This window comes from Tetrao urogallus (assembly GCF_951394365.1).
Source record: "Tetrao urogallus genome assembly, chromosome: 13".
NCBI lineage: Eukaryota > Metazoa > Chordata > Aves > Galliformes > Phasianidae > Tetrao > Tetrao urogallus.
The window spans coordinates 7,641,086-7,656,511 of NC_136826.1; the positions used below are offsets into that span (position 1 = coordinate 7,641,086).

The 15,426-nt window shown below is 49.0% G+C and overlaps 1 protein-coding gene across 1 annotated transcript; it reads right to left on the reverse strand.

The window, feature by feature from the left end:
• Positions 1 to 6,634: 6,634 nt before the first annotated feature.
• Positions 6,635 to 8,565, reverse strand: ASB12 (ankyrin repeat and SOCS box containing 12; the record flags this gene model as incomplete). Its single annotated transcript, XM_079541938.1, has 2 exons — positions 7,737 to 8,565; positions 6,635 to 6,768 (listed from the first exon to the last, which is right to left on the reverse strand). Exons 1-2 carry the CDS (start codon positions 8,548 to 8,550, stop codon positions 6,635 to 6,637), a joined length of 948 nt encoding a protein of 315 aa, XP_079398064.1. The 5' UTR covers positions 8,551 to 8,565.
• Positions 8,566 to 15,426: the final 6,861 nt, after the last annotated feature.

Sequence of the window (15,426 nt, forward strand, 5' to 3'; positions counted from 1 at the left end):
CTGCTTTGTCCTCAGCTGGGATCTCGAGACTTTTAAGAGCATCCATGAAAAGGCACAACCACCTCAGCATTCAACAAAAACAGAAATGAGGTAGAGGATGAGAGTCTCACAGCCTGCACCTAAAAGACTTAGGAAAACGGCCCTGTTTTATTCCTTAAACCCACCACAGGCCTTAGGCAGCTCATCAAGCCTTTCTCCTTCATGCAGACTGACACTGCCTACGGTAAGCAGAATGTTAAATCCCTTCTTTGTGCTGCACCAGAGATTAGCTGGTGTGAGTGACCGACTGCCATCAATGGACTCACCCAACTCCACCCTGGCTGCATGACTTTCAGCAGGGCCAGAGCCCCCCAGAATCCCCTGCTGACCCCTAGTGCAGAGCACAGCACATTGCTACCCTCATCCGTGGTGGGGACAGCCCCACAGAACACACCCGTTCCCTGCTCTGCAGAAGAGCTGCACAGCTGGGCTCTGCACAATTCTCTCAGATCCTGACAACTGCCATGAAAACGTCTGCCTGCAATGAAACACCACGACACCAGGTAGCATTCATCCACCCGCTGCTTTCTATTCCTCCACGTCACAACAGAGAACTTCCAGAACAGCAAGAACCACTGAGCCCGAGCGCAACAAAACAGTGCCCTCTCCCGCAGCTCTCATGTGGTCAGCTGGGAGCACACAGGCAGTACAGCCGTCAGAATGGGAGGCAGACACTTGAGCACGATCAATTAATTCTCCCAGGCATCAGCAAAGACAAGCTACGATCAATTAATTCTCAGCAAGAAACCAGGCACGTTATCCTGATGCTACAAATGGGAGACGGGGCATTAAATTAAGGGACTTACCCAACTCACAGGGGAGCTTCTGTCTTGTCGCCAGGATTAGGATGCAGAAGCACTCACGGCAAGAGCACGGATTTCTGTAATCCAGGATAACTGCCTAAATGCTGGTTGTAGGGCTGGCGTCAGACGAGGCATCCCCTCACCCTAACTCACAGGTTGCTCTCATCCTTAAACCACTTTCCCCAGCAGCAGTCTGGGAAGCGCTGGCAGCGTGCGATCCTGACAGCAGCCTCCTCCAGCAGGCCACGTGTTGTACACCATGACATCAGGCTTCTTTCTCCCTCCTCTATGGAGAACATGGCACGTCTTCCCCATGCTGGAAATGCAGAGACGTGCAGAGCAAAGCCGGGCACGGTGCTACAAGGGCTGCATCCCCAGGACTCCCTGCAGGAGCTGCACGCCTCACTAACAGCAGGCCACACAAGCTGGGTCCCAGCTCTGAATGGGAATGAGCCCCATCTGTCTCACTGCCCATACAATGGTGCAGAGTGATGGAGACAAAGGCACAGTGAGGCACACGAAGCCCCGTGCAGCAGGAGGCGTCTGGCACCAGTCAGGGCAGTGGCTGGGAGAACACAGCACAGCAGCGTGGCAGGGTGCACGCCTGCTCCAGACATCTTCAGGTAGCACGATGTGTTCAAGCAGCAGTTCAGCACATTCTGAACGCACATACAAACAAAAGACATCCTTCTACCATCCTGGGAAGGGTCTCAGCTGAGACGCAGGGAACTCGCTGTGACGCTGCAGCGGGATGGGTACGTCCCCAGGGACCGAGTCTCCCTCCTGCTGCAGCTGTGCAATCCCTCCCCACTGACCCCACGCTCCTCCACAAACCAGTTGGGAGCGTCTCTCCAGAGCACTCTGAGCCTGCCCCAGAAGTCAACGGCCCTGAGAATCGCAAACCATCTTCCATTTTCCAATGTAGTTTTATCCGTGGCCATTTTATACATCCTTTATCTTACACGTTACATGCTGTTTTTTCCTTCAGCAGCATTCAACCCACAGCATCCTCACCCCTACATGCAGTTCTCATTCCCTAGGCCAAGCAAACCCTCCAAACTCCCCCCACACTACACGCTCTGAACTCCCTGAGCCATCCCACGGTCTTTCCCTACGCAGCAACAGAAATCAAAGCCTTTGCAAACAGAGGCAGCAAGAAATGCACATGGTGCCCCGAAGCCCCAGGCACACACAGCACAGCCCTGCACCACCAGAACAGCACAGCCCGGCTCCTTCTGTGAGCCCCACATGGAAACTTCGCTCCATCTCATTTCCCCAAGCACTGCTTACAAACAAACAGCAGTCCTTTCCAGGACACTCCTGCATATTCGTGCCATTAATTCCTCAGTTTACAGAGGGATGTTATTGCAGCTGTCAATACCGACAGGCACGGAACTGCTAAAACGTGCTGCCACTATCCTCAAATAAACTGTTGTGCTAATGATTTTTGTTACAGTAAAACTAGCATGCCACAGAAACCGTTTTGTCGGAAAGCCGCGTATTAATGTCATTCTGTCTCAGAAACAAAGACAACTAGAGCACTTCAAAGTTTCAATCCCGAGGCCTGATTTAGCAAAAGCTTTATAGTTGTAAAATTCCTTTACTCAGAGCTGTGATTTTCTCCAGTTGTTTGTCACTGCAATAATTACACCGACGTGCAGCACCATGTGGGCAGGTATCTGTGTGCCTGGAGCTGGTGCTGCTTATCCCCGGCCTTTCCTCCTGGTGTGACCACATCCACAGCAGGACATGCCGACTCTTACCCCAGCAGGGTGCAATTAGTGTGCTGCATTTACATACTTAATAAGGCAGGCTGGGTCCTATGGTGAGCAAAATGCTACAGCGTAGGTGGACACAATGCACTTGCATGTGTGGCAGGGCCTTGTTTTTAAGGGGAGAGATGGGCAGCGTGCCATTCACCAACCTCAGCTTTCCCCCACTCAGAGTTTCCATCTCACCTTTTGTAAAAGAAAATCATTTTGCGTTTCGTTATGTTCTGCCACCAGGCCAATGGGTTTGGAGCACACTGACAGGCACAGAGAGAGATGTGGGCAAACATTGCTGTGCACATCTGTGCTCCAGCCCCCAGCTGCCACAGACTACACTCAGCAGTGGAGCAAGAAGACAACAGCTGAGCAGCACCCAAACACCTGAAAACACACCAGAGATGCTCCCAAATCAGCAGTCCCCTCAGTTCACTATGACCCCACCTTACTGTAGGACTTCAGCTCAACCGAAGCTGACCCACACTACCACAGCAGCAGAGGCACAGAGCTCGGGATGAGCCAGGAGCACTGCGCCTTCAGCCTCCACAGAGATCACAGCCGCCACAACTGCAAGTAGTAACCACATGAAAAACAAACATGCAAGTGAACGCTTTTACAAGATGAGTGTAAGTTTAACAGCTCCGCCCGAGGAGCTCACAATGCCTCCATTAAGGCTGCTATTGAATTAGAAGGCAGAGCCCTCCCACGGAGGCATTCCTGCGCCTCTCCTGCTCCAGCCTGGCTGTCTGGGTGCCTCGCTCTGCACACACTCTGTCCCTGCTGCTCTCCGTCACCTCATGGTGTCCAGTGTTCAGCTTTTGGATGTGAAAGACAGAAACCTAGAAGGAAAAGAGATGCTCCCAACAAAAAGTCAAAGCCACCCTATTTCTGGGGGAAGGCCGCTGGCTTCGGGGCTTCGTCGTTGACTGAACACCAGCGCTGCCCAGCAGCTCCAGCAGAAGCCTAAGATGCAGTTATTTCCACCTTACACAAAGCCACATGACAAGTCGCTTTCCTATCTGTGGCTCGCAGATACCTGTTTTTTTCAAGACAGGGCACCGGCACAGCATCCATTGGGTCACACCAGATGGGGAGAAAGGCAGCCAAGAATGCAGGTCCACATCTGACAACACAACGCGCCCCGCTGCAAAGCCCTCATCCAAACTCTTTCCGAGGACCTCGTAAAACCCACGGGATCGTCCACCGCTCTCAGCAGGGCACCCCACAGCCATTCCGCCTCTGGGAGCCCTTCAGCAGGCTGGGCTCTGCAGGAGGACGAAGAGATGGAAGGACACAGAGCAGCCGGGCCTGTCGCGTTCCCACGAGCTGCCCGCGGAACTCGCCAGAGGAAAGGCGAGGACGGGAGCACGGCAGCTCCCGGCGGGGCTCGCCGAGCCCAGCGGCAGCACGGCCCGGTCCAGCCCCGCTCTCAGAAGCGGAGCCCGGCGCAGCCCCACCTCAGCCCCCCTCCCACGGACACGCCGTCCCACGCACCCGGGCCGAGCAGCTCCGTGCCCCGCCGCCACGCCGGGCTGCAGCCAGGCCCCGGGCGCCGCGCTGCGGGAAGCGCCGCGGATCGGAGCGGCGGGGCAGAGCGCCGAGCACGGGGAGGAGCGAAGCGGCTCCGCTCGCCGTCAGCCCCGGGGCCGCGCCGCCACAATGGCCGCCTCGCCGCACTTACCGGCGCGCTGGGCCGCGATCGGAGCTCGGCGGAGGCGCGGCGCGGCGCCGTACGGCCCTGCCCGCCGCCGGGACGGACGGGGCGGCGCCAGCCAGAGCCGCGGGGCCGGGCCGGGCGTGGCGGCGGGGCCGGGCCGTGACGGGGCGGGCGCTGTGACACGGCGGGGCGGGGAGAAAGGCCGCTCCGCGCGGAGGGCCGAGCCTCGCTGCCCGCTCGTCGCCCTCAGCTGAACCGCCGTGAGCCAGAAACGAGAGGAGGTGCGTCAGAAAGCGAGGAAGGCGGAGCGGCTGGTGCCGTGCGTGCTGCTCGCGGCACCGCTCCTGATCACGAAACGTCCGGTAATTAATAAAGATGGGCAGCTGGCACGAGGCCACCGGCTGGTACTGGCTCGGTGTGATTACTGAGAACATGACGTTTTTCGGCCGTGCAAATAGTCAATTTCATTCCCGTTATGACACTCGCTATCTGCCTGCGCATGGCCCGGGGGTCGCGGTGTGGGGCCGGGGTCCTCCGTCTTCCCGGCCCCGCAGACACAGCTCAGCCGCTATGGAAGCCCCGTAGCAGAGGCTCAGCTGCGCTCCCCTTCCTACAGCCCCAAACCCGAACTTTCTTAGCCCACCGCACGTGAACAAGTGGTTTGGTGGAGGAGAAAGGTGCGCCTGGGTGACTCCAGCCCTTTTCAGAACAGTTTGGAAATCCAACATCAGGACCTAAGCCCTCATTTCCATCCAGGATTTTAAATTAAGGACTAGAACAAGAGTAGCACAAGAGTTATTTACATGTGCTCAGCTGCAGCACCAGTGCATGCTGCTGCATAGATAGAGCTTGAAGATCACACAGCCTTATCAGCCTTTGCAAAGGAAACAAACTTCACTCTTCCACCTTTAACACTGAAGATGAATTGGTGGTGGACAAGCCGCTGGAGGATTCCCACACAACGCAAGCTAACCTCAGAGGATGGCCTGGTACTGCTCAGGGCAGCCTACAACACAGAATAATCACCCTGTGAAATCCCCATGATGTTACACTTCCTGGGATGTTAGGGCATTTCAGACTGAAATAATGAAGATCACAGCACCAGCTGAGTGCCCAGCCCAGCACATGCAGCAAAATAGAGAGCTACAGCAGTACAGCCTTGGAAGTGGAGGGCATCTGCCATGGGGATTTGTTGCTGCTGGCGCTGCCACGTGTGAGCGGGCTGATAGAGGAATGACTTCTTGTGGTGTTAAATCCTCTCCTGGAAAGAGGCTGCCTTATGCTAACTGGAGGAGAGCAAGACCCACCAGATGAAAGACCTCCTACAGCCTAGTGAATAGACTCCACAACCTTTGAAATGCAGGACGTACCTGTGTTTTGCAGACAGCAACCTGTGCAGAGCTGTTGTCACACTGACATTTTGCAGGAGCTTGATAGTGACCAGAAGTCTGAACCAAAGCCAACAGCCCACTCTGCCAAGGGTGTTTGGAAGCACACACTCTTCCCTTTGCCTTCATTTCAACAGCAATGCTGGAGTGAAGGAACTAGCAGTTAGCAGGATGTATCCCTGATGAAGGCCGTCCAGGCATAACGGTCACTTCCAGATAACATGGGCTGGGCTTCTAGTCTCTTTCATGATCAGTTTAACAATATTTTACCAAACAGATCACAACAGTTTAATAAAAATATTAGCATACATTTTTAATTTTAAAATCCTGCACTATCATAGGCACTCAGGCAAGAGAGATGCTTCAGCCCTCAGCGGTAAAGTGAATCACTTTCAGTAAGAGTAAAATGGCATTTAATGATACTCCTTGAGCAGAGAAGTGGGATTTCAGCCTTCAGGGATTTTTGTCTGGGAACATGAAGTGCAACTTCTGCCCGAGTCATCTGCAAGCATGGCTGCTGGGAACAGCCTTTGCGTTTACCCGGTGTCAGGGCTTGGCACAGGGGTGCAGGGGAAGTGACAGCCACATCTAGGTAGTGTTAGGGCACTTGAATGTGGCTGAAACAGGCTCCTGCTGCTCTCACCAGGCTGCACAACCAAGGAAGTACCTTTAAAAGTACCTCTCTGGGAAACAGATCTTACACAGCTGAGGAACAACCTGCAGCTTCACTTCCATCTCTGCCATCACTCTGATATGCCTGGTGCACAGCAGGAGCTGAAGACTCCTGGTTTTCTCTCCTCCTTCTCTCACTATCTTTCCATACAGGTTTCAGAGACACTTTGCAAGCAAAAGAAAAAAAAAAAATACAAAACTTTTTAACCACAAATTCACATCTGTTTTGTGCTGTGCAACAGCAGCGTCAGAGGAGCTTAATTCAGGCACTGGGCATGTTTCTGGGGCAGGTGTCTTCCATGGTCTCTGCTAAGGCTGATGTTGGAGGTAGCTCACCAGCACTGGTGGAATGTCCAGCTCTCTGAGGGCATGTGCACGGCCAGCCTGCTTCAGGATGTGTCTCACCACCAGCCTAGACTGAGACATCAGGGATTTGGGATGAGCTGTGGAAAGAAAAGGAAGGTAGAACAAGATCATCACTGCAGACCTTCAGGATACCCAACCCTGCTGGAGAGCTTGTGTGGTGTCAGCAGTGGGAGAACTGATGCACCTAAACCAAGTGTTTTTGCTGGGGTTGGTCACGCTCACAGTTGGCCACAGGGTATTTTCATGGGAATTGGATATAAAGAAAGAAATTTTGATTTATGCTGAAATAAGTGCAGTTTCCCTGGACTTAGCCAGCACAGGAAAGATGATGGTAAGCAGCAGAAAAAGAGAGACATGGAGAAAAGCAGTATTTAACCCCACAGATTTATGTTAACCAGGCATACCAGCCTGTGGAAAGACCATGTGCTCCAGATCAGCACCAGTGGCAGTGAGAACACTCATTTAAAGTAGCTTTGTGAAATTGCTACAAGCAGCAGACATTGAGTGAGGTGAATCCAACTCGGAGGACAACCACATAACCAGCAGCTGCACCGTCACCCAAAGACCTCCAGTAGGGTAACCTGTCTCCAGCAACAGCCAGCAGTAGAAGCTGGCAGATACTACAAACAAGTCCTTCCGTGATACTCCCACCTAAATTCCAACCATTTCTTTTGGGAGTTCTGTGAGGCAATGTGTATCTAAGCTATCATGTTTCATTACCAGTGCTGGACCTATTCTCTGCAAATTTGTTACACCCTCATCCTTTGCATGCACCATACTGGAGCTTTTTAGTGCTCTTACTGTGAAAACCACTATCACTGGGGGGAGGTAGGTATAAGCGTTCAGAGTAAAAGAATGATAATATTCAATAGTTTAAGACCAGAGAGACTCATTCACTCAAGTGAAGCTGCAAAGAGGGTCAAAGCTTGCAAGAAAACTTGCTTAAGCCAATCTCTCCCCTCTCTAATGGGAAGTAGAAATAAAGTGAAGGTGACCTGAAGCAACTTGCCCCCATATAAGCCCCGGGGGCACGCACACAGATTACCTCTTGCCTGCAACAGCAGCTCCAGGCCCTCACTACCAGGTGCTATCTTCTTGATGTTTGGCAAATACACATTGGCTCCAAAGTCAAGAAGCAGCTTGATGAACTCACGCCGGCAGCTGTGCCTCAGGCAGATCTCCAACAGAGTCTTGGGCTCCTTGATGCGCGCGATCATCCTCTCATCAGTGCAGTTGTAGTTGGGATCAGCACCATAGAGCAGCAGCAACCTAAAGCATTCCAGGTGCCCATAGACAGCCGCGAGGTAAAGTGGACCAGAACAAGCAGTGGAGTTGGCAGCCCACTCAGGCACCCTGGCGTGGACATTGGTCTCTGCACCATGCTCCAGGAGCTGCTGCAGAATCTCAACGTTCCCATCCCTAGCTGCGGTCAGCAGCGGTGAGCAATTGTTGTAGATGCTGCCAGAGGGACCAGCTCCTGCCTCCAGCAGCGCTTTCACACACTCCAAGTGGCCATTGCTGACTGCTGTGAAAAGTGGGGTTTGTGCCTTCACGTCCAGACTGTCCACCTCTGCCCCATGAGACAGGAGGACCTCCAGGCTCCTGAGGTGGCCCTTGGAGGCAGCCAGGCGCAGCGGGGTGCTGGGAACACCCCAGCCACTCCTGTTGTTGATCACTCTCTTGTACCGGTCTTGGTGCAAGAGCTTGTCAAGAGTTTGGTAATCGTCCTCAGATACCACTTGGTTCAGCTCCTCACTTTCACCATCATCTTCATCTTCTCTGGGCTGGAGCATGGAGAAAATCTTAGTGATGTCCATTAAGCTCATTTTTTTTGCCTGTCTTCTGAGCACCACTTTCATTGTAAGCAGTAAAACCTGATGTCTATGGGACAACAACAAGGGTGAGAACCAGGTCCCTCTGACACCACCCTCACCTTTTCATTATTATTTGTTACACATTTAAGGAAGATTCTGGAAAAAAAAAAAACCAACCCTATTATATTTCTGACATGCATACCCTGCTGCCTCCATAGGTGAAAAAATCCACGCTGGTCAAGTATTAATGTAAAGATTGAAGACATCTCTGTAGTACTCAAGTGGGCCACTTCCCCTTAAGATGTTGCAATCAACAATGTGCCAAAACAGATAATTTGGTGTTGAAGTTCAAAGGCTGCATGGGTGAACTCAGATCTTTTCATTTAAACCACTTAGTACTTTAGTTTACAGCTTTACTGCTGTCCCCAGAGGTGATAAAGGGTATGGGACCACTCATGGGATACTCAAACCCAGATCTCAAGAAGGCTTCTGTATGGCCACAGACTTTTGTGAGCATTCTGCACCCAGCTCGTAAATAAAGCCACCCATTTTCCCAGAACCCTCAGAAACCTCCCCATCCAGCTGTGCCCCATAAGTGCCTGACAAAAGACCACGAGGAAAAAAAGAATTTATTCTGCTTCATATTGAGCAGCACTGTGCAAATAGCTTCACCTGCAGCTGCATTTCTGAATATACTGAAACCTATGGAATGCTCAAATGATCCAAGAGATGACAGCATTACTGGATTTTGCTCAAGAGCACACAAAAACAAGCACTCAGCTTTTACACCCAGTTGAGTTCTAAAGGGATTAAATTTCAAAATAGGACTTCAGAATAGAAGATGAAGTTAAGGTGAGTATGGCCGTGTTAAAGACTTTCAGCACTGCACTTCCTTAAACTGTTAACATCCCAGTTCAGCACAGTGCACGCTCTCCTGCCTGCTTCAGCACAAGGAGCAGGGCTGCAGGAAGGACTGAGGATTTTCCATTGGCCATGCAAGGAGAAAAGAGAGGGGCACCTGACAGTGTTACACACAAGCCAGGCCCAAAGCCTGGGGATTTGCAGGGCCCAGCCCTGCAGCAGGGTGGCACTAGCACAAAAAGATGCAGTAGAAACACTGCCTGTCAAGGACAGAAGAATTTGTGGCATGGCAGCCCTGCAGTAACTCAGGTTTCCTACAGGAGAGGCTCCATCACCTCCACCTTGACACAGGAGAGAGCTGCACTGAGCAATTAGCCCTGTTCTGCAAGCGTGCATCTGCTGGTAGCAAGGAAAAGCCACAGGAGATGTGTCCCACATCAGCCTTTGATGGAGAGGAGAGGTGAGCCCAGGGAGCTCCCCAGTGCCAAGCCATCTCAGCAGCTCTATTTTTGGGTTAAGTAGAGCAAGTTTGATGGCAGCTGATTAAGGCAAAGCTCTGTTGCATTTCCACCTGTTAAATTAACCCAATCCATCTCTGTTGAAATAAGTGGAAGTATACATTATTGTTATTCATTAGACACACTAATACCAAGAACTGGGGCTTTGAAGTCACCCAACCAACACTGCTAATAGCGTGTGGGGAGGGGTAGTTTGAGGACCTGAGGCATTAGGGTTATTAATCCTGATCCAGGGAGAAAAAAAGAAAGAGCTGTCATCTCTTGGGCTAAAGGACATCATTCACCACCTGTGGACCCAGAAAAGAGGTTACAGCTAGGGCTGAAAGAGACAAAAAGAACATGTGTGAGTTCATACTCACGCTTTCAAAATCCTGGCTAACAAATTACCTCCAATTACCCCAAGCTGCCCACACGCTGTTACGCTATTGCCTTACCTCTGCGAGGCAAGTGATGCTCACAGCCAAGACAGGCAAAGCAGATGCTCTCCCATGGAGAATTCTTCCTTGGTTTTAATTAAAAAAGGGGAAGAGAAAGAGAGCCCTTGCTCTGTCAGGGATGGACATCCACTCTGCGCAACTGGAAGGGCGCAGGCTGTCAAGCTCACAGCTGAAATGCCACCACAGGGAGCAGGGCCAGGGAGCCTGGGCTAAATTTAGCCCCCACAAGCATTTATCTTCCCACTTCCATTCTTGGAAAGTTCCCACTGGGTAAATATAGAGAGGGGCAGCAAGGGGGGAGATTCAGACAGGTGCAGGAGGTTGCTTGACCAGGGGCATTTGCTCCAACCAGGAACCATCTTAATTTGCTTCACTGTTTCCTTGCTGAAATCGCAGGGAACTTCTCAGTTTTGAGTCCCTGTTGTGATCCAGCCCAGCAGGCAGTACCTTGCCAGGACAGCCCATAGTAGCACTGGCTTCCACAGTATGCTGCTTGCTGCCCGTTGTCCAAAAGCTCTCCTCTTCACAGCACACTCAAATGCTTTTTCCACTTTCACGGCAATAAAATGACCAAGCTCCCCTCTCATCTAAATCTGCAAAAATAAGTCACTTACTTGGTTCTATAAGATTATGCAGTTTAAGTGCATAGTAAAGCAGAAAACTTTGTGGGGGCAAACAAAACAAAGAGGAAGAAGTATGCAGGCTGTCTTATCAAAAGCTGTCAGCTGGTGAGTGTAATCTTATTTTACCCAGTTCCCCCTCAACCTTTTCCAAACTTCTCAGCAGCAGAGCAGGAGTGGTCTGATGGTTTGAAGCAGCACTATCAGTAGCACTAGATAAGAAAGAAACCAAGTTACCCAGCAGAGAAATCTCCACTACTGCACAAACTAAAATCAGGGGACTTGGGAAAATATTTTTCAAGTCCTCCCACCACACTCTGGTGAGTTTGTAGATGCACTGTGAAAAGTGTGAAGAGCAAGAAATGTTAAATAATAGTAGGCTTTAAACTTTTGGCTTACTTGCAGTTTCCCTCTCTTCAAATTCACTTAAAATATTCTGTTACTTCAATAAGATCCCTTTCCTGAGGTCAAGACTGTGAATGAAATTACTGAGAAGCAGCATGGATAAACATCGTGACAAAAGCTGAGAATTAAGTATTCATTAAACATCAAGAGGTTGCAATCACAACTAGGATTCTGCAGTCAGAAAAGCCAACCCTGACTCTAAAGCCATTCAACAAAACAAAGAAATAGAAGCAGCAATTAAAAAGGCAGAGATTATAAAGGAGAGAAAAAAGATACAGATAACAAAATCAATATACTTTGAAAAATATGAAACACGGGAAATTGTAAAGGAATTTAGACGTGAAAGGGAAACCATTGAATGGAAAAAATTAATGATAAATTGCATGTTCTTTTATTGCTGCTGCTGCTTTCAACCAAGAAATCTTAGAAAGACCACCAACTTTTTTTTTCCTTCCCCCTCAAGGAGCAGTGATAAATAAACCCAATACTAACAAAGCAAGGAGTTGAAAGTACTTGCTGAATAAATCCATCATTCAACCGGACAAGAGCAAATAGAAATATTCATTATGCTCCTTTAACAGCTGAAGAGCCACCTTAAACAGAATCTTGCATGAATATTTCAACCAGTAGCTTCAGATAAGCTCCAAACAGGAGCTTGAGGAGAGGTGGCTGATAAGTCAGACCTGTTCCTGTTAAGCTTCCTAACACTTCCAACTCTGGGGAAGGCTGAGAAGGCAGGTCATGAAGGACTCTCCTATCTGGGCTCCCCCCAGGCTGTGTCACCTGACACACGCTCCAGGAAAAGACATTCCTTTGTCAGCTGTCCATTAATTGGGGAAGAATTAAAGGACAGGTGTACATTTAATGTCAATCAAGGAGGTTGTCTGGAAGATCAATCCTGCTCCATGAAGTTGCTCTCAGAAAGATTAGTTATTAACACAGCTGAACAAAGTTAATGAGCTTTCTGACTTAACACTGCAAAGCAACCAGATTTGAAATTTCAGCACTCAATCTTACCAAATAAATAACTTTACAGGGATTAGGGATTAATAGCAGTCCTCGAGGTCTGAAACGAGCATTTATTGTGTGGGGATATTTCTGACTCCTCTCTTGCACTGTAAATCACTGCAAAACAGAACACAAGAGCCAATTCAAACTTGGGGTTTACTCCTGTGCCCATAAAATACCTGCTTGCAGCTTCCTGGCACTTGCTGCCGTCTGCCCTGCAGTCACTCCCTTAGAAGTGGCTCTGGTGACAATCCCCAGCAGCACTGAGATTCAGATTTTAGCCACGAGAGGGCACGAACACCTGCACACATCCCATGCTGCTCCTACCCGCACGGCGACAGCTGCCGGGCGAGCTTCGGCATTTACAGTCTAAAGGATGCATGAACATACGTTGTGTACTTACAATCATCGTGAGCTCAGATGAACTCACTGAACCGAAGGAGGAGCCATGAAACTCGTGATTCTTCCTCCATGAGCTATAATTCCTTAAAGAACTTGAGCCACAGAAGCACAGTGGCGCTGACAGCTGCTCCCTGCGTTCCCATGCTTTTCTTCCTTCCTTCCCATGCTTTTTTCCCTTCCAGGCACCCTGTTCTTTTTCAATCCACTGAAGCCAGCACCTATTAACTGATGCCAGAATATGAACCTTAAAGACCTGAAATACAGAACCCAAACTCAGCACGTACCCACTCTTAAGCAAGTTAATCTGTGTAACACCATAAATCTGCTCCTCTCAGAATTCTCCACTCAACGTGCTTCAGGCTGGTAATGCTTAGAAGTTATCTGTGGGAGAAGCAGGAGGCATTTGTTTTTATTTTGCAGTACTAAAATACACTGGGTTTAATTCCAAAGCCTTGGGACAAAGTAAAACCAAAAACTGAGCCATCCCCCAAAACCACCTTGGCCCTGAGATGGCAAATCACATGCTCAATAGAACTGCAGATTTTTGTGTTTGCTCAGAAAAAGCAGATAAGATGCAGCAGCCACCTCTCAGTTGTGCACCGCTTCTCTGATCAGCAGGAACTGCCATGTTTACTGCCAACAGCTTTTAAAAACAAAACCAATCGAAAACAAACCCCACAAACAGCAAGAGGAAGTGTTAAGTTCTGAAGTGAGGTATGAAAGGAACATGCACTCCCTGTTTCTTGCCTGTGTCAGGTAAGCTCAGTGTCTTGTCTGTTCAGCTGCTGTAAGTACCTCACCAGTGAGGATGACTGAGACAAGAGCAGCACCTGCTAGCTTTGGATATACATAGCTGACTTTCCCCCTTCCCAAATTAGTGCTATTTATATCATTTTTAAGATCAATTCCTACTCACACTGTATTTCTTGCTCCTCTCTCCCATGGCTGAGCAAAGCTCCCAGATCTGTTTTGTTCTTGGGGGAGGAAAGGGGCGTGTTTTAGTAAAGAGCATCCACTTTTCTCCAAAGCCACTGCAATAGAGACATGAGAAATATGGCTCTGATCTGACTTACTCTTACTTATTTTCTTATTTATTATTCCTAAGGCTACTTTGTTTTTGTCCCCTCACATCTCCTCCTTCATCCCCAAGTGAAAGAAAACACTAATTAAAGGAGAACACTCAAATTGAAAGATTGTACATGATAGAAATTGTCATCAATACACCTTCCACTTGTCGTTAAAGAAACATTTAGAACAGAACTTCACTTCAGAGAGATGAACTTACTATTTCCAGGAGCTCCACATTAACTGACCCGTGCAGACCCACACAAGGCATTGCATGCATTTCCCATCACTGGTGAATAACTAAGGTGAAGATTCAGTCCTGTTACTATACTTTGTTATGAGTTTGTCCTTCCACACATATGCATGAAGCTTTAACACCAGCAAGTTACTGCCAGCATCATTAACTGCAAGGCAGCTGAAACGGAGGGAAAAGGGTACAAAGTTAAATTGCTATCAAAGAAACAGAGCACTACTGCTCCAGTGCAGAACTGAAATGAATCAAGCACTAAGATCTTTGGTACATGGGAACCTGAACCTCACCAAGACAGCATGCTAAATGTTTTTTCTGTCTTAATAGCACACTTGTCTTCAGGACAGCGCTCCAGTTAAGTTTACTGATCAGTATTTTCATTGTGTGAAAGGTATCCCCAGTGTATTAAAACCTAGAGCTCTTAAAACCACAAGCCTTTAGCAAAACTGCTACCAAGACTCTACATGGAATCCACCCCCTCAAAGCTTAAGTTAAAGCTTAAGCAGGGAAGTTTTAAATCCTCCTCACCAAAGGCGCTCACAGACAGTAAGTTCCCCAAAAATGCAAATTACATCTTTATCTCTTTCATTCATACTACATCCACTCCATGCTAATCCAATTAGATTTCTCTAGCATTTAATTAAGATTTCACTGACAGCATTAGAAATATCTAACATTAGCAAAAATTTAAAGCAAACATCTGAAGAATGAACACAACCAACTGTCAGGCATATTTTTGGCATTAATTCACAGAAAATAAATATCCACTTCTAGGATGCACCGTGCAGTGGAAAGCTCTCACCAGCTGGGTAACAGGTGTTGGTTTTGGGCCCATTGCTGGTGCTGAGGGGCTTACTGCCCTCCTCCCAACTGGGATGAAGAGCAGGCAGCTATTATTACATAAGCCTGAGTGTTTCGGTGCTAAACTGACCCGGTTCCTCCATCTCTGCTGCAGAAGCACACAGGTCAGCAAGGCACAGCCCTGTGACTTGGTGTGCTCCCCAGCCCCTCTCTGCACCTCTCACACAGCACAAGTCTCCAAACACATCTTTTAGAAGTACCAGAACAGCCTGCTCTGCTCTGCCATGCAGATTCAAAGTATTTACAGTCCTACCCATGAGCGAGGGATAGTCTGCCAGGAAAAGAAGTCTGGAAAGAATATTAGTTTTTAATAGAAAAAGAGATCTGAGCGCAACAAAATGTAGAGAAATACATGAAGATTCAACATCTCTTCATTAGAATCACCGTTAAAAAAAAGCACAGGCACCAAGCAGTGCTGTATCCAACAGGCCCTCCTAAAACCAGGGATGTCACCTACTTTCTACTCTGAAGAAAAAAAAAAAAAAAAAAAAAAA